The sequence below is a fragment of the Rhinatrema bivittatum genome, chromosome 17 (assembly GCF_901001135.1).
Source record: "Rhinatrema bivittatum chromosome 17, aRhiBiv1.1, whole genome shotgun sequence".
Classification (NCBI taxonomy): Eukaryota; Metazoa; Chordata; class Amphibia; order Gymnophiona; family Rhinatrematidae; genus Rhinatrema; species Rhinatrema bivittatum.
This window is the reverse complement of record NC_042631.1, coordinates 32,184,742-32,206,542: the sequence shown is the minus strand read 5'-3', so window position 1 is coordinate 32,206,542 and position 21,801 is coordinate 32,184,742. Positions and strand designations below refer to the sequence as shown.

Below are 21,801 nucleotides of genomic sequence, written 5' to 3'. Positions count from 1 at the left end.
CATAGTTTCACAATAATGGCTATATGTTCAGTGTTGTCTAATCTGACCTGTGACTACAATAAAGACGGTTAGATTATACATTCAATTAAGATGTGTAGTAAACAAACCATGACGTACATACATAAAATGTGCTGGTGCTGTATAAAGATTTTGTGTGTACAGCTTTCAGCGTTTTTCTCCTCCTCGCTCGCTTTGTGAAAAAGCTTCTCTAAAGAGCCATGTCTTTAAGCTCTTTTTGAAAGTTTTGAAATCTCTCTGTAGTCTTACCTCTGTGGGCATGGTGTTCCATAGTATCGGTCCGGCCAATGATAGTGCTCTTTCTCTGACTTGTGTTAGTTTTGCAGTTTTGACTGAGGTGATGGTTAGGAGGGCTTTGTTGGCAGATCTCAGGTTTCTGTGTGGGACATGGACGCGGAGTGCTGTGTTTAGCCATTCAGCTTTTTCGTCGTGGATTAGTTTATGTATAGTGCAAAGGGTTTTATATTTTACCCTGTATTCAATTGGCAGCCAGTGTAGTTCAGCTAGCGTTTCAGTGATATGATCTCTTTTTCTTTTGCCTGTCAAAATTCTTGCGGCCGAGTTTTGGAGTATTTGGAGTGGTCTTATTGTCGTGTATGGTAATCCTAATAGTAGGGTATTACAGTAGTCAGTGCTGGCAAATATTAAAGCTTGTAGAACAGTTCGGAAGTTCGTTTGATTTAGTAGCGGTTTAAGTTTCCTGAGGACCATTAATTTGGCATATCCTTCTTTGACTTTTAATGATATGTGTTGTTTGAGGGTGAGTTCTGTGTCTATTATTACACCGAGGTTCCGTACTTTCTCGGCTATTTCAATTTTTTGATTGTTTTTCAGTAGCATTGGAGATTGGATGACTGTTATGTTTTTTTGTTCAAGGTGGAGGAATTCGGTTTTTTCTATGTTAATGACTAGCTCCATTTGGTTTAGTAGTTGTTTTATGATGTCAAGGTACTTGATTGCTAGGTTTAGTTTTTTTTCCAGTGAATCTTCGATTGGTAGTAATATTTGAATATCATCGGCGTATATGTAGTGTATGATACCCAGGCCTGCTAGAAGATGGCACAGTGGAAGTAGATAGATATTAAAGAGTGTGGCGGAGAGTGCTCATCCTTGTGGTACTCCAGTTGCTAGATTTATTTTCTCTGACGATGTGTGTTTTATTTGAACTTGATAATATCTGTTACTTAGGTATGATCTGAACCAGGCTTTAGTTTTTTCCTTTAATCCAATTTCGTCGAGTCTTTTTAGCAGTATGTCGTGATTTACTGTGTCAAAGGCAGAGGATAGTTCAAGCATTAGAAGGATGTAATGTTATGTTCTTAGAATAGCAGATTTCTTATGGTTTGTGACTTTTAGGGGTATCTGGGGTTGTGTCCCTCTACACATTCTTTTTTTATTTTTTTACTGCTGCCGTTACATACTGAACTAAGAATCTGTGTATTGCATGCAATGATTTAAGGTTCTTTTTTTGAGTGGTAATTCCTAATGTGAAACCCTGGATTGTGTACATATAGTTTAATTTTCCCTATGTACATCACTTTGCGCTTGTCCACATTAAATTTCATCTGCTGATTAGATGCCAGGTTACCCAGTCTCATGAGAGCCTCCTGCAATTCCTCACAATGAGCTCATGTTTAAACTACTTTGAGTAATTTGTTTCATCTTCAGATTTGATCACTTTACTTATTGCTTCCTTTTCTTGATCATTAGTTAATGTTAAACAACCATGGTCTCAGTATAGATTCCTGTGGCATTCCACGATATACCTCTCTTCATTGGGAAAACTGACCATTTAGCTCTATTCTTTGTCTTCTATACTTATTCAAATTTAATTACTGGTTTCACATCATGGACCCCAAAGCAGATTATTTTATTTATTTATTTAACATTTACCGTATTTTTCGCTCCATAAGACGCACCTGACCATAAGACGCACCTAGGATTCAGAGGGGGAAAATTTAAAAAAAAAAAAAATTGTGCTAAACCGGCTCTGCGTCTGGGCGTCTTATGGAGCAAATTAGGGGAGTGCATAGTTTTTTTTTTTCTCCCCATTTTGTTTTCGGGTCTGGGGAGGGCCATTTCGGTCCACTCCCCAGATCAGAAAATTTTTCTTTCTGTGAGAACCCCCAAAACCCCCCCCCCCCCATCCCAACCCTTTAAATTAACAACCTCCACCCCCCTGACCCCCCCAAGACCTGCCGAATTAATTTCCTGCAACCCCCCACCCTCCTGACCCCCCCAAGACCTGCCAAACGTCCCTGGTGGTCCAGCGGGGGTCCAGGAGCGGTCCGGGAACGATCTCCTGGGCGTGAGCCGTCGGCTGCCAGTAAACAAAATGGCGCCGACGGCCCTATGCCCTCACTATGTCACTGAGACCGACCGCTGCTATTGGTCGGTCTCAGTGACATAGTGAGGGCATAGGGCCGTCGGCTGCCAGTAAACAAAATGGCGCCGACGGCCCTATGCCCTCACTATGTCACTGAGACCGACCAATAGCAGCGGTCGGTCTCAGTGACATAGTGAGGGCATAGGGCCGTCGGCGCCATTTTGTTTACTGGCAGCCGACGGCCCACGCCCAGGAGATCATTCCCGGACCCCTGCTGGACCACCAGGGACGTTTGGCAGGTCTTGGGGGGGTCAGGAGGGTGGGGGGTTGCAGGAAATTAATTTGTCAGGTCTTGGGGGGGGGTTGTAGGAAATTAAGTCGGCAGGTCTTGGGGGGGGGGGGGTGTTTGTTAGATTTTTGTTTGTTTTTTTTTTTATATTCGCTCCATAAGACGCACATACATTTTCCCCCCACCTTTGGGGGAAAAAAAGTGCGTCTTATGGAGCGAAAAATACGGTATATAGCACATATCAATAATTTCTAGGTGGTTTACAGAATTTACACTCATTATTACAAAAACCCCACAATCATAACTTATATAGAGTATATATTATCTCATGCAACAAAAAAAAATAATACAAGTTTCTTACCTTTAAAAATCAAATCCCATAAACCCTATCCCCCTCATATGTGATGATCAAACCATAAAAACCCCAACTTCACCTTTATCTTGTCTCACACAAAGACTGCTTGATTACCTTCTACATCTTTCAGAGTCTGGCCTGAATGTGCCAACTGCACCAAGGATTCATCTTCGTGCAGTTGGCACATCATTATGTAGAAGGTAACCCCCATCTCTGTACAGCCCTTAGTTGTCAGATTCCTGCAGGGCTTGCTTCAAATGAAGCCTTCCATCAAGTTACCTACCATGTCTTGGGACCTCAATGTGATACTTACTCCTTTGCTGAAAGCAAGTTTGTTTACTGTAAGCAGTGTATTCCGTAGATAGCAGGATGAATTAGCCATTACATGTGAATAATGTCATCCAGTGGCATTTGCGGGAGTTGCCACACAGGTGTTGCATTGTGAGTCTCTCCTCGGTCCAAATCAGAGCTAATTTAGCTGTGTAGTCTACTCTTCATGGAGGCAGGCAGGTATTCCATAGCCACCGTTTACAGTAAACAAACTTGCTTTTTCCATTGATAAGCAAGCTGAAATAGTCATTAAATGTGGGGAGTCACAAGCTGAGGGTTTACATAGTAAACTCACTGTAGAGGGTGGATTACCAGGAGACCAAATTTTACAAAAATGCTTGTCCAAATATGCTATCAGTCTTTGAGATGTTACGCTGTAGTGTGACTTCAAGGTATGCATGGAAGACCAAGTTGCAACTTTGCAGATATCTTCGATAGGTACTGCTTGAAGATGCTACAACGAGAAACACCACCTTCCATGTCAAGTATTTTAGAAAAACTGACTCCATTGGTTCAAAAGGAGGCTTCATTAGTTGGCAAAGGACTGCATTCAGGTTCCATGGAACAAGTGGCTTTTGTATAAGGGGTTTGACATGCCACAGGCCTTTTCATGAAGTGAGATATTAACAGATGAGTAGAGATTGGTTTTCTATCTACTTGAGTATGGTAAGCTACTATAGCACCGAGATGCATCCATATAGACAAATGGCGAGGCCTGAGTCAGAAAGATGAAGCAAGTATTTCAGGAGATGATTAGGCTTGCAGGAAAATGGGTCCAAAGCAGTTTATTGACACCATTTGGAATACCTGTGCCACTTCTTTCTAGTGGAAGGTTCCCTATTGGAGAAAAGTATGTCCACATTTCTGTAGGTAAATGAAGATCCTCAATCACTGAGTACTCACCATCCAAGCTGTGAAGTTGAGGCTTGAAAGGTTGGTATGCGTTAACAGCGTAGGCTCTGTTCCCAGATATATGGAAGGACTGCTAGAAAGTTGTATGAAATAGACATATCAGATTTGTTTGGCCCTTAATTCATTGAAGATTTAGGTGGTGGCCCTTGTCTGTTTCTGAGATCCAATGGATGTCGGCTCATCCTGATGTGGCTTGTAGGGGCGCCTAGGTGGATGCACAGTGGTACATTTAAGGGCCCCTAGGCGGGCACTTAAATTGTGTACGGACGGTGAACACTCGAGTGGGCGCTCAGTTATGTGTCTACCTGAATATAATGTATTAGGCACCTAATTTTTGAACCTGTATTTTTCTGAGCGTGTATTTTTTTTTTTCAAGTGCCTTTTGTGAACACAGCTGGATGCCTGTTGGAGGATACTGACATCTGTATGGCACCCATAGCAAAGAAACCTAAGCGGCTTGCCTTTTGTGCTGCTTGCCATATTCGGGTATCTCAGCCTGGTGTCCCCTCTAACTTATGTCAGCACTTGTGTCAGAATTGTCTCCGTCTGATATTGCTAGGCCTGGTCCTTCCCAGCATGATGCGGGAATGGAAAAATAGCTGCAAGGGGTTTTGTCTGAATTTGGGACTCCCCTAACTGGTTTATCAGCAGGAGAAGATAGTTCAATGGATGCAGGACCAACGCCCCCTGGTTTTGGCATGGACCCTTCTGCTTTTCTTGAGTGGAATTTTTTCAAGGGCTGCAATTCTTTCTTCAGGTGCAATCAACGGTCCCGGCCAATCTTAACAGATCAGGATCACAGGCTGTGGATTCCCACACAGCTGATGCTGCAGGTGTGCGTCGGAGGACAACTCTTTCTCGATGCCCTTTCTCATACATTCTACTCATCGGATAAGTCCCTCCTGTTTGCCCTTCTCCTCTACCTCCAATTCCCGACTCTGTGCTTTCCACCTGGCTGCGCCATGTTCTTGAAATAATCTTCAAGAACTGGTGTGTCATGCTCCCTCTCTCACTGTGTTTAAATCTTATCTGAGACCTACCTTTTTGAAGCTGCTTTTAAATCTTAAGCCTTTTAGCATCATTAACTAACTTTCTTTTCTTTTTTAACCATTGCCTTGCTTTATGAAATGCCCCAAGTCTCTTGTCCTATATGTTTGTCTTATTATATTATAAACTGTATTGAGAAAGGACTGGCTTTTTTTGTGTGTTTGTTCAGCGCTGCGTATGTCATGTTGCGCTATAGAAATGTTAAGTAGTTTGTTGAACCAGTAGTGAAAGTGAAAATAGTGCCAATGCAAAGAGGGGATGGGTATATGAGCGTATGCATTCCTCAGATTCAAGGCACACACATCCATTTGTCCTTTTGTATATAAAGTAGGATCATGCCGAAGGAGTTAATTTTGAATTTCTCTTGGAGTATATGTTCATTCAGACATCTGAAGTTGAGAATGGGCCACTGTTTTTTGGGGAGATAAGGAAGTATCAAGAAAAGAACCCCAGGGATTGGATTTGTAGTCAAAGCTGCAGTAAATGAGATGGATCTGAATGGAGGACTGAACAATGCAGGAGACCTGAGCTTGGAGAGAAACACAACTGGTACCCAGATTGTACAATTTGAAGGATCCAGGGGTTCTTGGTGATTTGACGCCACTCCTCCATGAAATGTATTCTTCCCCCTACTGGGAGAATCGGAAATGGATTGTTTGGAGGGATCAAAAACTAGGCCCTGGTTTGGGTTGGACCTGTTGTGTAGGTTTCTGTGGCCGGCATTTTCTTTGATGAGAACTGGCCAGAAGTGACTGCTGATGTTGAGCCGGCTCTAAACGATATTGGTGAAAAGACCAATAGGACCTTCTATGGAAGTATAGTTGTTTGTATAGATAGAAATGACGTTGTGCTATGGAGAGCTGTTCAAGCACTGTCGAGTGACTGCACTGCTGCTTTCTAGTCCTTAATCTGGGCAACTGTCTCACGGAGCTTTTCAACAAAAAGATTGTCACCTAAACCAGGGGTGGTCTGCTAGTTTTCTGTGGACATTATTTATTTATTTATTTATTTTAGATTTTTATATACCGGCATTCAAGACATCAGTCACATCATGCTGGTTCACATAAAACAGGGGTGCAAAGTAAACATAACTATAACAATGGTGCTGAAAAGGCAGTTACATATAACAAGGTGATAAGAACTTGGCTTAGAAGGAAGAGAAAGGACAGGTTATTAATTTGTGAGGACATCCTCACAAATGCTAATTGCTCAAAGCCACGCCGTACATCTAGCCCCAGTAGAGGTGGAGGAAGTATGTGAAATGGAATCAGAGGATTCATATACCAATCGGAGGCGATAGCGGCTTCCCTCTTCTGCTTCTAGGAGTGGTTATGAATAGTAATTACTTTACGCCATGGTAATTAGGAAAGGCTTCAGCTTTTAAATGCAGTCATATTTGTACTGCACCATGTAGAATTGATGAATGGTAATAAGAGCAGAGAGCATGGCACTTTGAAAAAATTTCTTGACAAAGTTACCTAGAAGTTTTGGAGTCTTTTCCAGGAAGAGTATTTGAGTGAATGCTTGTTGTCTTTGCTTTCTTCATAGCAGATTCAACTACTATGGACTGGTGAGGCACCAAAGCCTGCTGATTGTTGGACTCTGAATTTGAGGTCTAATTTCCTAGTGATTGGGATGACCAAAATGGGTGTTTCCCACAATCTTATTTATAGAGCATTGAGAATGTTGTGAACCAGAAGAGTTGCTGGATTGGGGGGGTCTTTCAGACATGGATGCTCAGTGCAGTACCCATCTTTTCCCCAAATTTAGAATAGGTTAAATTCTTTAGTGGTGAGGAGTGGTCCAGAGGATCTGGAAGAGAATTGGAGGGTATGCTGCCTGGTCTAACCTCTGACCTGCTTAAATCCACTGTAATAGACAATGAAGAAAGAGCAAGTGTTCTGATGATGAATGCACCTCTATATGTGATATCAGGACTCCAATCTGTGGTATTGCTGTAGTGGGAGTGGAGAGGAGAGTCTGGAATGTTCCTTTTGTCCCCCTGGTCAGAGAGGTAAAGAATCCCTGTATCAAGTTTGCAATTTGGTCGCGCAGGTGATGTGACTTCTGGCCTGGTTAGATGATGGAATATCCTCTTTCGAAACCAGGATAGGCTCCTGCATGAGGAGAATGGCCTATTAGAAGTGAGTGATACTATAGAGGTCACCGGGTCTGCAGACTCCAGGCAAAGTCCCTCCACTACTAGTCTAGGCAGGGTAAGTGTCCTGGTTATTGATGGTGGAAGGGACAATCTGATCCCTCTCCTGTCGATCTAGGTTGAGTTGTATGGAGCTATGTTGGTGCCTGAATGTAATCTGCTTTGACATGCCTGAAAAGCAGAATATAAATCAGATAATAAAAAAGATTTTTAAATAGAAGTCTGAGGTGAATGTGTTGATGGCTTCAATGGAGTATAATGTTTGGATGATGTGGCATGCTTCAGTGGTTCTAGAGATGCATGTCAAAAAGTCCAGCGCAGGCTGATATTTATTTAATTTATTTAAGGCTTTTATATACCGATGTTCCTGTACTAGTACATATCACGTCAGTTTACAGAGAACCAAAGTTATTACATCGGTTTCATTGGAGCTGCACTATGGATCCTTGCACTGTGCATTGTGAGGTCAAGTATGGAGGCTGCAGGCTTACATGGCATTGGAGCATTGTGTGTTTTGTGCACCTGTGCATCGAATGCATTGTGCGTCAAATGCATCAGTGCATCGAGTTCATGGAAGTTTCATGCATCAAGCGGATCGATGTGCCATGCAATGCTGGCATCGATGGAAATTGCATCTGGTGAGTCAGTGTATGATGTGGCACAGATGCTGTTGACTCCAACAGCGCCAAATATGATTGGTACACTTAGTATCTTATGTTTCTTCAATGCAGGCTGTGATGGTTCCATTGATTGCCGCTTTGCCTTTGATGCAGGGCATTAGTGGAACTTTGACCTCGCAGCTTCGGCCTAAGCGGACAGCTTGGAGAAGTGACGGCTAAGGGGGAATATAATAGAGATGTATAAAATCATGAATTCAATAGAATAGGTAAATGTAAATTGGTTATTTACTCTTACAAAAAATACAGATTAGGGGGACATTTCATGAATTTAGTAAGTAGCACATTTAAAACAAAGCTTCGAAATTCATTGACTGAGGATGTGATTAGGCAGTTAGCATAGCTGGATTTAAAAAAGGTTTGGACATGTTCTTGGAGGAGAAGTCCATAGACTGTTATTAACCAAGTAGGGAATAGCTACTACTTATCATTGCGAGATAGCAGCATGGGATCTATTTACTGTTTGGAATCTTGCCAGGTACTTGTGACTTGGAAAAAGGGTATTGGACTTGATGAATCCTCACTCTGACCCAGTATGGTGATTCTCATGTTAACCACAAATACTCTCCCTCCTCCCCTTTGGAGTTAGTTAATCAGCTGGTATCTAAGACTGAGGAGGCTGGAAATATCTGTGCATGCTCAGAAAAGCCTTCTAGGCTTTCCTGGGCTCTAAGAGAGCTTTCTCTGAGTTAGCACCATTAGATGACATCTCTCCACTAGTGTGGCTGATTATCCTGCTGTTTATGGAGAACATCCATTACAGGTAAGCAACTTATTTTCTTGAGAAATTGATGCATTTATTCAAGATTGAGTATGTGATTGGCAAGAAGGAAGAGCATGTGGATGGAGAGGTGGCTTTGGGCAACTGGAGAAACAAATTTATGATGTGAAAATAGAAGAGGTTTTAAACTTCAATTAATTACTAGTGAAACTAGAATTATTTTGTAAAGGTTATGAGCATCTTCAGGGTAATGAATGATACTACTGTATCTCTTATACAGACCTTTCTACTGTAACTGAAACTCTCACATTTGATGGTTCCTAGCCCACCTGTGGTAGAGACGCCGTTTTTTTTCCATTTATGAAATTGCCTCCAACTTCTGTGCTACATTTTCTTTTCTTTTCTTGTAGGATTCAGAGTTTGGAAATGCTGAGCAGGTGGACCTCTATGATGACGTGCTAGCTGTGAGTGCCCAGACAACTAATAGGCGTAACACCACTGACACGTCTGTTGCCCTGTTGGAATCATCACCAAAACCAAACAGCAAACCTCCCGCCATCCTCTATACATACAGTGGGCTGCGGAACAAACGAGCAGCAGTCTACGTGGGCAATTTCTTCTGGGTAGGTCCAGGCATTGGGATCCATCTTCTGGCAAGTTCTTCTTTTGGCGGCAGTTACATCACTGGGACACATTTTAAGATTCCCCATTACAAGTAGTTTCTACCTTTCGAGCTTTACTTTTGACTTAATTATGACACCTGAGGGCTTTTTTATAGATTGATACAGTTTTATGACTTCTTTCCTGCTCAAATCCGTGTAGTTAAGCTCACTTTTAAAGCTGGAATGTCTCAAAGTGTTACAAAATGGGAGTCTAATTTCCTGCCCATTACTGAGAACCTAAGGCGCCCTCTGCTAAGAGGCATCTGTAAGTTCCTGAGTTTAGTTTGCTGGATAATGTCCTTGGGCAGTTTGTCTGCCACTAGCATTAGAACAATTCTTTGACAGGAGCCAGGCCTTTATGATTATTTTGTTTGTTTCCTTGATGTTAACTAGTGGACAACAGACCGTGAGCTGACAGAAGTCATTCAGTCAGTAGGTGTAAATGATGTGGTGGAGCTGAAGTTTGCTGAGAACCGAGCTAATGGCCAGTCCAAAGGGTAAGAACTGCTATGGGGCTTTGTTGCAGAACGTCTCGATTTCCACAAATTTATTGCAGGTTTAGGCCTGTTCCCAAACTCTCACATTGGCTTTCTTGAGATCTGTTGCATTAGTTTGTGTACTATTACTTATGGAGCCCTGAAAGGAGGTAGAGGGGGTGTGAATAAAAGTCAAGGAGGTATTGAAGATCCCAACAGTTTTTTAATGTAAAATTGATTCGCCAAGGACTCACAGGATGGTAGTTTTCCCACATGGGTGACATCATCAGATGGTGCCCTGATGCGGAAAACTTATGTCAGAGTTTCTAGAATTTTGACTAGGCACACTGAGCATGCCCAACATGCCTTATACCAAGCGCCCACGTGGGGTCTGTCTTCATTTTTTTTCCGCGGAGCTGTAAGCCTCGCTATCTGATTGAGATTACTTTGGCTGTTTCTGGCCTAGTGGAAAACTTCTTTTTTCATCATGGTTTTTCACAGGTTTTCAGTATGATTTTATCACCAGGTCCCTCTTGGTGTCTCCCCATAGTATCCTAGTCAGGGTTTTCAGTATTTCTGATGTTTCCCTTCATGGGCAATTCCCCCCATGGCAGCGGTGCCCATCAGCCATTGACAGCCACTGCATTTGTGTCTACGGCCCCTTTTCTTTCGTTCTGTCATGCCCATGTCTGGTTTTTGACGATGCCTCCAGTAACCGAGGACCATGTCCATTACGGATCCTCACGACATATGTGTCCTCTGGCTGGGGGCATTGCATGACGTCCGGGGTTGTCGCTTGTGTACCTAAATTACACCAAAGGGACGTCAACTTCGACTTGACAAGATGGATCAGCTCTTTGGGTCGAAGACGTCCGAGCCATCCGCACCGATGGACACCATGCCATCGACATCAGCAGGACCATCAGTTCCATTGTTGCCATTGGCGGATAGGGGCACCGGAGACTGACTGTTGTGGTATGTCAATAAGCAGGGAGGCATGGAATCGTACATCCTGTGTCAGGAAGCGGTCCAGATCTGGTTGTGGACCCTGTCCCATGGGATGGTATGCAGGGCCATGTACCTGGCCAGGACAGGCTGAGTTGAGCCTTCAGACCCCTTGAATGGTCCCTGGACCAGGGGGTAGCAAATTCTATATTCCACCTCTGGGGGAGCCCGGACATAGATTTGTTTGCATCCCCCTGCAACGGAAAGGTGCCTCGGTTCTGCTCTCTGCATAGGACAGATGGCAAACCAGCCTCTGAGGCCCTCGCCCATCATTGGGGTAAGGGTCTTCTGTACGCGTATCCTCCGATTTCCTTGGCAAAGATTCTCTTGAAGCTTTGTGAGGACAAAGGGACTATGATTCTCATAGACCCTCATTGGCCGAGCCAGATCTGGTTTCCACTCCTTTGGGAGTTGTCTGTCCGGAGACTGATCAGTCTGGGGACTTCCCCAGTTCTCATCACGCAAGACCAAAGTAGGCTGTCACTCACAGCCTAGATGTTAAGAGGTTAATACTGCATCTACTTGATCTTTCAGAGGATGTCTCACGGGTCCTGGTAGCTTCTAGAAAGCCTTCCACTAGAAAGTCCTATGGACTGATGTGAAGGAGGTTTTCAGTGTGGTGTGAGCAGATGGCTCTAGATCCGTTCTCCTGCCCCACACAAAAACCGCTTGATTACCTTCTACACCTATCGGAAACTGGCTTAAAAACCCAATTCTGTTAGAGTTCATCTTAGTGCAATTGGCACATTACCACCAAGGTATAGATGGTACGCCCATCTCTGTACAGCCTATAGTTGCACTTTTGATGCGGGGCCTGCTTCAACTGAAGCCTCCCGCTGTGTCTTGGGACCTCAATGTGGTGTTAGCTCAGCTGATGAAAGCTCCTTTTAAGCCGCTGCACTCCTGTGACCTGAAGTACCTGACCTGGAAGGTCATCTTTTTGGTGGAGGTCACTCCAGCATGCAGAGTCTGCGTGCTCCAGGCCTTAGTGACTTATCCAGTTTATACTAAATCTTATTAACAGGGTGGTCTTGTGTGCACACCCTAAGTTCCTGCCTAAGGTGGTGATAGATTTCCATCTTAATTAGTCAGTGATCATGCCAATATTTTTTCCCAGACCCCATTCGCGAATGAGCACTATATAGTTTGGACCACAGGTGAAGCGGACAGAAGCCCATAGACAGTCCACTCAATTTTTTGTTTCTTTTAATAAGAATAGGTTGGTAACAGAGGGGGAGACAACCTGAACCCAAACAATGGGCCCTAGGTGGGAGAGTTGGGTTATTGTGCCTGTTGGCACTTGGTAAGGTGTCTGTTGGTCCCCTTTTTTGTTGGGGAGCAGCCTGTAGCTTGGCATTCACCCATGTGTGAGGACTACCATCCTGCTTGACCTCTGAAAAAGCAGAGTTGCTTACCTATAACAGGTGTTCTTCAAGGACAGCAGGATGTTAGTCCTCACGAAATCCACCTGCCACCCCGCAGAGTTGGGTTTTTTCTATTTTTTTGTTTTAATCGTGAATCTATGTTACAAGACTGAAGTGGAACCCCACAGGGACGCTGGTATGGGGCATGCTGGGCATGCTCAGTGTACCTAGTCAAAGCTCTAGAAACGTTGTCATGTTTTCTGCATCGGGGCTCCATCTAATGAAGTCACCCATGTGTGAGGACCAATATCCTGCTGCCCTCGGAGAACACCTGTTACAGGTAAGCCGCTCTGCTTTGCTTAAATGACAGGGAAGGCAAGCTGGTTTGTACAAAAATAGAGATAAATGCCACCACAGATAACAGAAAACTGCAAGGAAAGTGGTGGGACCATAAAACTAATAAAAATAAAAAATAAATCAATTGAATTATATAATAAACTAAGAATGTCAAAATATTGGCTATAAAGTATTGTAAACCACGATAAGAAAAACAAAGAAAAAAAAACTTAAAACTGGTTGTTTATAAAACTAGAACTCTACATTAGGGGTAAATCCTATATTTTTTTTCTTAAAAATATAACAATCCAAATAAGATAATTTGATTTTTATTGGTTTTATATTCCCACGGCTCTCCTTGCAGAAGACAAGTGGTTGCCAAGAAAGGAAGCAGTGATATGGGCGTGTACTAGGCAAATGAGTCTCATAGTTTTGGTGAAATATGAAATATTTACATGGTAAATATTTTTTTTGAGAAAATGGTAGCAAATGGACATCTAACGTAAAGCAGACCTCATAGTTAGAGTATGATTGTGGCTGAGATGAAATCAGATGGTCCTGATCCTCTTTTAGTTGTAGTGGCTTTGTTCAGGAGACAACGGCTGTCCAAAATATAGGGCATCTTTAGGGTGCCACCCAGAACAGCTCCATTAGGTTGCATCTTCTTCCTTTATTTCAGCCTGCTCTTGGCCAGCCCACTGTAGGCTGTATTGTGCTCTACTTGTAGAACTATATATAGAAAAAGCTCAGAAGTTACTATCCATAGCTGACTTCCTGAGCCACGCACTTTCCTTCTGAAGAGTTTGCCTGATTCTGAGCTACGCCTGTACTTAGTTCTCCATTCAAACTGAGCGAGTGAAGCTTGAAAGGCTGAATGAAAGGGAAGGGCTGCAGTTTGTACTGTGATCGGTGATGGGAAGACTGTTTGACCACTTCCAATTTTCTTGTTAGTTACGCAGAAGTGGTGGTTGCTTCCGAAAATTCAGTTCACAAACTCCTGGAACGACTACCAAAGAAGAAAATTAACGGGGAGAAACTGGATGTTCGCCTGGCAACCCATCAGAACCTGACACAGTTTGAAGCTGTGGCTCGAAAACGTGAGTGCTGACCTGCAGTGGCTGGCTGCTTGGAGTGAGAGAGATGGAAGTCCAAAATGGCTTGGCCTTTTCTGGTGGGACTGAGTAAGGTGGCAGGATGCAGGGAGAGGTACAAGAGATGACACTGCTTTTGTGCAATAATCCTTCCACTTATTGATTCTCCCCTAACCCTACCCCCCGCCGGGAATGTCCTTACAGCAGCCTTGACCAAGAAACTTGCAGGATAATTCACTGCAGGATTCTCTGTTCTGTAGGTTACTGACATGTCACTGCAGTGCTTCTGCCACTCACTGACGACATCTGTATGGAAGATAACATTTTACTTAGATTGACATAGCAAACAGCAGTACCATTTTTGCTATACAAATTTTAGTTTTAATACTGGGTTTCAGCTATTCAGTTTTCTTAATTGAAGGTTTTCCTGTTTTATTCAGCATGAAATGAGTGTAAGTCAGGCTGTGTGAGCAAAGTGAGAGTTGGAAGTTCAGTAGTGATGCATAAAATATACTTCAACTAACATTAAGTACTGGCCAAAAATGATTGAATAAAATTATCCCAGTTCTGCACTTATCTTGTTACTTGCTGTTCTCTGTCAACAGCAGATCTGAATTAGCCATGACATGTGGTGATGTCATCAGATAGCGCTGAATGAACTCATCTCTCTAGCTTAGTAAAAATGTTTACTACTGAGCATGTGCAGGAGTTCCTGTACACGCACTGCCTCACAAGCACCTCAGTCTTTTTTTTGTCCGAACTTCCGCATGGTCGTGCATCCTCTCATTCGAGTTGCCTTAGCAGCACTTTTCAATTCTACCCCCCCCCCCCCAAAAAAATAAATCCTTGGTTTTGCAGATTGTCCAGCTCCAAGAAGGCTGCCTCTAGAGGCACAAGATATCCATTAGCAATGGCCATATCTGCTACACATGCCTCAGCCCCATCTGCAATTCAGCCAACTGCTGTGACGTAGGCCATATGTCGCTGAGATACCAAAGGAACAGGACTGTAAGATCGAGGAACTTCTCAGGTCAGTGAAAAGTCAGAGCCGATCCTCGTCCAAGAGTGGGCCCTCTGTGTGGAATCAACCAGAAGCTCCTCAGAAAAATCTCCCCCCCAATTGCGGCTCCAGATATGCCTTACTTCAGTGGTCGAACAAGATGTAGAAGCCTCAAGCTCAGGAACCCATGAACTTGCCACACTTGGGTGCGATTCCCCATCTTTAAGGGGCTTGTTGGCACTGAAGCTAGAATCATCAATGCATCACTGAACTTCGGTGTCGTTAACACACCAGCCCTCAATACACTCAATACAGGAGAGGACCAGGAAGGCCATGCTGATACCATTGCTTTTATTTCACTTTTTGGTCCAGACCCGAGATATCCTGGAGCTGCTGCCCTTTCATTGACCCGTGGGCTTTACCTGGAGGCTCCAGATCCAATATGCTTCATTATGCGACCATCAGCTTAGCTAACACAGGAGAGGGGCCCTTCCTGGAGTCCAGCACATGCTTCTCAGGAGGATGACTCTTTACAGGCTTCAGAAAAGGATGTGTCTTCCCCAAACTCAGACCAAAGAGACAGCAATCCATAGGCCCAAATTAGTAAAGACTTTCTTTATCTCGTTGATGGCCAAAGACAAGGAAGGCTCCCTTTAACCTCCCCTGACCAGAGTGTCAGATTTGTTCCTGTAGGAGGAGTTCCTCTCACCTCCACGCCTTGGGAGCTTTTGGCCAGGAAACAGTCTACCAGACAAGCATATAGTTTCAAATGGAAGCGTTTTCCTCTTGGTTTAGTGTTAAGCAGGCTCCTTGAACCCTTTAGCCTATACCCTGAAAGATCTACTTCAGAGCTTATTCTCCCTCTCTTTTTCAGGCCTCAGTATGGTCATCGGTCAAGGTGTATCTCTGTCCCATTGCCATTTACCGCCCTTAAGTGGATGGAAAGCCGATTGCCATCCATCCTCTGGTATTGAAGTTCATGAAGAGCTTGTGTCATATGAGACCTCTCAATACAAAGCTACTGCTGGTATGGAATCTCATTGTCATCTTTGCACAATTGATGAAGCCCCACTCTATGAGCTGTTGGAGTCAGCGTCTTCAAAGTTTCTTACCTGGAAAGTGGCATTTCTAATCGCCATCACATCGGCTAGAAGAGTCAGTGAACTACAAGCATTGGTTTATTACTCTCAGTATCTACAGTTTTTCCGCAGCAGGGTGGAACTCCATCCTAATCTGAAGTTTTTGTCAGAAGTAGTTTTGACATTTCAATTTAATGAAGCCATTGTTTTGTCCATATTCTTTCCAAAACCTCATGCACATAAAGGGGAGAAGGCCCTTCATTCACTGGATAGTTGGCCCCAGATCTCAGATTCTGTCAAGGCTCGTCAAGTAAGTTCCATGGCTACTTCTGTTGATCATCTATGATCCGTCTCCATTGAAGACATTTGCAAAGCTGCAACTTGGTCGTCAGTTCACATCATCACACCCCAGGTGACAGTAACTTTGAGCAAGCAGTTTTGCACAGCCTGTTCATCCAATAGTTCACTCTCTATAGCAAGGGGGGGGTTCCAGGTTGCTTTTTCATTAAGTACTTGCTGCAACCCTCAGCTTGGGACTCTCCCACATATTATGGCTCATTCAGCCCTACTTGTCAACATAGAAAGTGAGTTTTCTTACTGTAAGCGGGCTTCTCTGTAGACAGCAGGATGAATTAGCCATGATTGATACTCATCCGTCTCCCTGGTGAATCAACTACCCTTCTAAAGCTAAGCTGTACAGTTGACTGAGGGGCTCAGGAGTCAGCATGTGTGCATGCTCAATATTAAAAACTTTACTGAGCTAGAGTGATGGATCTGTTCAGTGCCATCGGATAATGTCATTATGCGTCATGGACAGGGAATCCCGTTTTCAGTAAGCAGACTCGCTATATTGTCTGCAGTGACACGGTTATTAATTGATATCTCTTGCCGGAAAATTTTCTTCAGTTTTGCAGTCGTGGTATCACTAGTATCCACTGCAGGGAATGCCATTGCAGTAATTGATCCCTCCTGCAAGGGATTTTTCTGTACCTTTTATTATCTGGTCATTCTTATGATTGCTTCTCTCCACAGGAATTCCACCCAGAGCTCACTCCCGAGATTCTACAGAGTCTGCTGATGGTCGTGGTACACCCACAGAGAACGCAGTGGCTATTCCGCGCATTGAGAAACCTCCTAGTGTGTTACCGTTCTTTAACCGCCCCTCTGTCATAGGCATTCCCCGTCCTCACATGCCTATCCCGCCTCCAGTTCTTTCCACGGGATACAACGTCCCACCACCTCCTCCACGACTCCACTATCCACACCTGATGCCCCCTCCCCCGGGACTTCCACCCCACATGGCAGTGCCACCACCTGGGTCAGTCCCACCTGCCCTGCATCTCAATCCTGCCTTCTTCCCACCACCAAACACTGCGATGGCTCCACCTGTGGATCTTTACAGCAAGACGATGCCTGACAATTATGGCAAGATGATACGCAACCCTTATATGCGCGGCAGGTAAGATTGTCTCCTTGTTCTGGTAGCAAACTCCAAGAGGCTTGTTCAAAGATTCCAAGAATATGTCACATGCTGTCATCCTTTACCTGAAAGATAATGTGACTGCCAGCATACAGTGACTCCTAAGAATCAGAGACCCAAGTCAACTGGACATATGTGATCTCTTAATTACAACCATCAGAAATATACAGTGTGTACCAACTTGTGTGGTGGGGAATTGGGATGTATTTGTTGCTAATGGGATTATGATGTATGTCTCCCTGGGGTGTATATAAATTTCAGAACAATGCATACCACTTCAGATATAATCATCCAAAAAAAATTAGCAATGATGTTAAAACAATTGTCTAGTCATATGCCATCATCTCATTTTTGTCCTTTGTATCCCCAGAAATCCTTTGTATCTCCAACTATCAACCCATAGTTGCTATTTGGGGATAGAGCCACAAAAGCTTCCCGATTTTCAGATTTCATCTTTTTTTAATATTTGAATATTTTTTATTACTTTATCAAATAAATGAAACAGTTTCCAAAGTACATATAAAGCAATAAACATTTGTAAACAAACCAGATGAATTATAGACTCCAGTTTGCTGAGCTCATCGATTCAGTAGACAGTCTTTTCTGACTAATCTAACCCAATTTTGTAAGTATTGGCTTGGGATTTATTTGATTTCTATTCTGTAAAGTGCGTCCTTCTGACCCTTGCCTGGTGGATCATGCATAACATGCTACAAAAGGGCTTGCAGTATTTGTTCGGGAAGAATGCCCCTACAAGTACAAATCAAAAGATGGCATGGCTAAACTAAGAAAACAAGCCTAACCCTTCCCCTAGCTCCAGGGAATTTCAGATCTGAGATGCAGTACTTTTATGATGGTCGTCTTGCATATACATGAGTTTGAGAGAGAGCACAACTGGAATTTATGGGAAAAGCCACAGATTTTGTTTTAATATTCCTCATCTTTATTAAGACAAATAATAACGAAATGCTTTAACAAAGCCAAAAACGAAAACAATACAGATCATCAGATAAGCAGCAAATACAGAGGCAAGCCTTGTGAAATCTAGAACATAAGAGATTGCCATGCTGGGTCAGACCAAGGGTCCATCAAGCCCAGCATCCTGTTTCCAACAGAGGCCAAACCAGGCCACAAGAACCTTGGCAATTACCCAAACACTAAGAAGATCCCATGCTACAAACACAGTTCTTCTCATTTATAACAGTTGCCCAATTTTTCCCTCTTTAAAACCCTCCAAATCCAACCCCCTTACCAAACATAAAAAGTAGATCTGGATGCCCTTGTTCTGGCACATCCAGATCCCAATTATTTGTCGCTTTTATTAACCTCCTCCCCTATACCACCCAACCCTAACCCACCCTCCCTACAAATGTTTAACCAAATACACTTAAGGGTTCAGCAACTCTTTTTTTTATCAGTATTGAATAATATACTGACATGAAACTACAGAGTATTCAAAATCAAACTTTGAGCCTTGCCTGAGAGGCTCTGAAGATATTTATCCCACGTCCAGAAACTTTGACCTAGATTTCAAAGATATATGGGTTGCCATTGATGCCTTAAGCATTGTATCATGCACAGCATTACGCTTCTGCCAAAAGGAGGGTGAACAATTCTCTCTCCATACCAATAATATCAATCTTTTCCCTGTATCAGTTTGTTCGTTTGTTTTTTATTTTTACCAAAAGTCTATCCCCTTCTTTTCTCACATAGTTGAACACCAATTCTGGCCTAGGGGGAATAGAATAGTCCAAGAGGGTTCCTACATAATTCAAAATCTTCTTCCAAAATTTTAAAATCACAGGTTCCCTGTACGTACCCGGATCAGTCCAGACAGTGGGTTGAGCCTCCTGTCCAGCAGATGGAGACAGAGAAAAACTGAAACTCTAATGTACATATGTTTTTTTTTTCAAATTTCTGAATCAAGCAAGTAAAGTCCCTTGAGAGAGAGAAATTCTCTCTTTGGGCCACCTGCTCCACAAACCACTAAGCCAAGAATCTGTAGTTAATTTTTTCAACTCCTTATGAATTTGGGAGAGAGAAAGCTTTGTACACTCCGTATTTTCTTGTTTCAATGACAGTACATAATGACGTAATTGTAAATAGGAAAAAACGTTGGAGTCTCAGTGCAAATAGACTTTAGTGCTTGAAAAGTCAATAGCGTACCATCCTCTGCCAAAATGTATAATCTGTATAATTCCTTGGCTTTTCAATATAAAAAACATCTAAATTGGGAGCCGGGCAAAACATACAGATTCCCCTGAATTGGCAGAAGTGGTGAACAGCTACTTACTAACTACCTTCTTAAGTGCAGTGAGTTTCCACCAGCACAGAGCTCGCCAACCCTGGAGGTGGGCGATTCGATCTTGCATGCAGTGCATATCACGGATCTAAGTCAGTATCTGTAAAAACAGTATTGTTAATTCCCTGTACGTACCCGGATCAGTCCAGACTCCTGGGTTTATTCATCCCTGCCAGCAGATGGAGACAGAGAAAAGCCTCGCTGACACTGCTTGAAAACCCTGCTGCCACCTGCAGTAGCCCAGTATTTCTCTGTCTCCGCAGATGGCGGGTGCATAAACCTGCAGTTCCTTTTTTCTTTGCCCTTGCTTTAGATTTTTTTCTCTTTTTGAGGGAACCTTCCTCCCAGGGACCGGGTTCCTTTTAAAGGAACCTGTCTTGTTTGGTTGAGGGGGACCATTTAAGGTCCAATTTGGTACCATGGGGTGTACATCTGGTGGTCCAGATCCCTCCACTCACGAGGCCGGCCGTGCGCCTTACAGCCCTTCTACTTTTCTTGCAGGGGATTCCCTCCTTGTTAAAAACAAGCTGATTCGTGCTGGACAGCTCCTTTCAGCTTAGGAGGGAATATCACTGTTTCTGTTTCTTTTTTTTTCAATTTGTTTAAAGTTCTAAAAAAAAAAAAGTTTGTGGTTTTTTTCTCAGACGGAAGTTTGGCTGAAGGGTAAGGCTCCGGGAGATTCCCCCACCCTCCCCCCCCTCCCGCGGGTCGCGCCGATTTTATTTTGTTTTTAGCGTTTATTTTTAGTTTTCTCAGCTGTTTTTTACTTTCAGCTGGCATGGTTCGCAGCTCTGCATGCCACGCATGTGGAGCCGTTCCAGCATGGCTCAGCCAGTCGGGCCTGTGTTCGGGCTGCGTTTCGGGCGGGGAAGGGCCCTACCTCCTCCCAGGGGGCTCAAAACGCCGTCGCCTATGCAAGCGCACGGCTGCCGCGCTTGGGCCATATTTACAGCCTCCCGAGGTCCCCGGACCTGCCGGCTCCCCTGACGTGGGAGCGGCGGCCATTTTGGCGTCGGATTCGCATGCGCCGCCATTTTCAGAAGGGGAAGGGGATCTCCCAGTGCGGTCAGATCCTTTTCTCCAGGGTCCTGGGGAGACCCGGTCCCCATTTTGCCCCCGGGTTCCCGTCCCTTTTCGCCTGATTTTATTCTCCTGATGCACCAAGCTTATCTGGCACAGCAGGAGGAGGGTATAGGAGGTCCAATTTTGCCTCTCGCTCCTCAGGGCCCGGGTCTGCGGCCTGTGGGTTCCGATCCAGGGTCGAAAGGGCTTAGCTCCAGGGGGGCACCGGGAGCTTTGCAGAGTCCGATCCCTCTGGTAGGGGCAGCGCTGGGTTCCGTAGGGCACGATCTCTTTTCTCCGGACCCGGATCAAGACCCAGATCAGCCATCGGTGACAGAAGGGGATGATCCCAAAATTCTACGGTGATTCCGGAGGGAGGAGTTGGCATTTTTGCTTCCGCAAGTCCTTGAGGAGCTGTGTTTAAAGTCTCCGCAGGAAGCTTCAGAATTGGATGGGGCGGATCCCGTTCTGGACAGTCTTCGGGCTCCTTCTTCTGCGTTTCTGTATCATAGGTCAGTGCGGCAGTTGATTGAGCATGAGTGGGATTCCCCGAACTCCGGTTTGAGGGTAGGTAGGGCTATGGCCAAACTCTATCTGTGGCCAGAACAGACCTTGGAGCTGTTTGCGCTTCCGCAGGTAGAGGCCGCGGTTTCCGCGGTCACGAAAAAGACTACGATTCCAGTGGAGGAGTCCGCAGCCTTCAAGGATGTACAGGATCGGAAATTAGAGCTTCACCTTAAAAAGGGGTTTTGAGTGTGCTGCCTTGGGGCTCCGGGCTGCTGTGTGCTCCGGGTCTAAGGTGGGTGCAGGATTTTCAGGTTGCACCTCCTGGTTCCGACATGGCAGAGGCAGATCGCATGGAGGCGTCGATCGTGTATGTAGCGGATGCGCTGTATGACTTGATGCGTTCACTGTCCCGGGTTATGAGTTCAGTGGTAGCAGCCAGACGTTTACTTTAGTTCCGTCACTGGTCGGCGGATGTTTCTTTCAAGGCCGGTTAGGTTCTTTGCCTTTCAAGGGTCGTCTCTTGTTTGGGGAGCAACTGAAACAGCTCATCATGCAACTCAGTGAGACAAAGATTCACAAGCTGCCAGAGGACAGGCCAAGGAAT

At 44.2% G+C, this 21,801-nt stretch overlaps 1 protein-coding gene across 1 annotated transcript in view; it reads left to right on the top strand.

Annotated features, from left to right (window-relative positions):
• The window catches only part of CPSF7 (cleavage and polyadenylation specific factor 7), a 47,942-nt gene that overhangs the window by 11,976 nt on the left and 14,165 nt on the right, over window positions 1-21,801 (top strand). Inside the window, exons 3-6 of the mRNA XM_029582250.1 lie at window positions 9,244-9,456; window positions 9,889-9,992; window positions 13,628-13,773; window positions 16,879-17,305. Coding sequence (XP_029438110.1) covers window positions 9,244-9,456; window positions 9,889-9,992; window positions 13,628-13,773; window positions 16,879-17,305 — 890 coding nt within the window. The remainder of the gene's footprint in view (window positions 1-9,243; window positions 9,457-9,888; window positions 9,993-13,627; window positions 13,774-16,878; window positions 17,306-21,801) is intronic.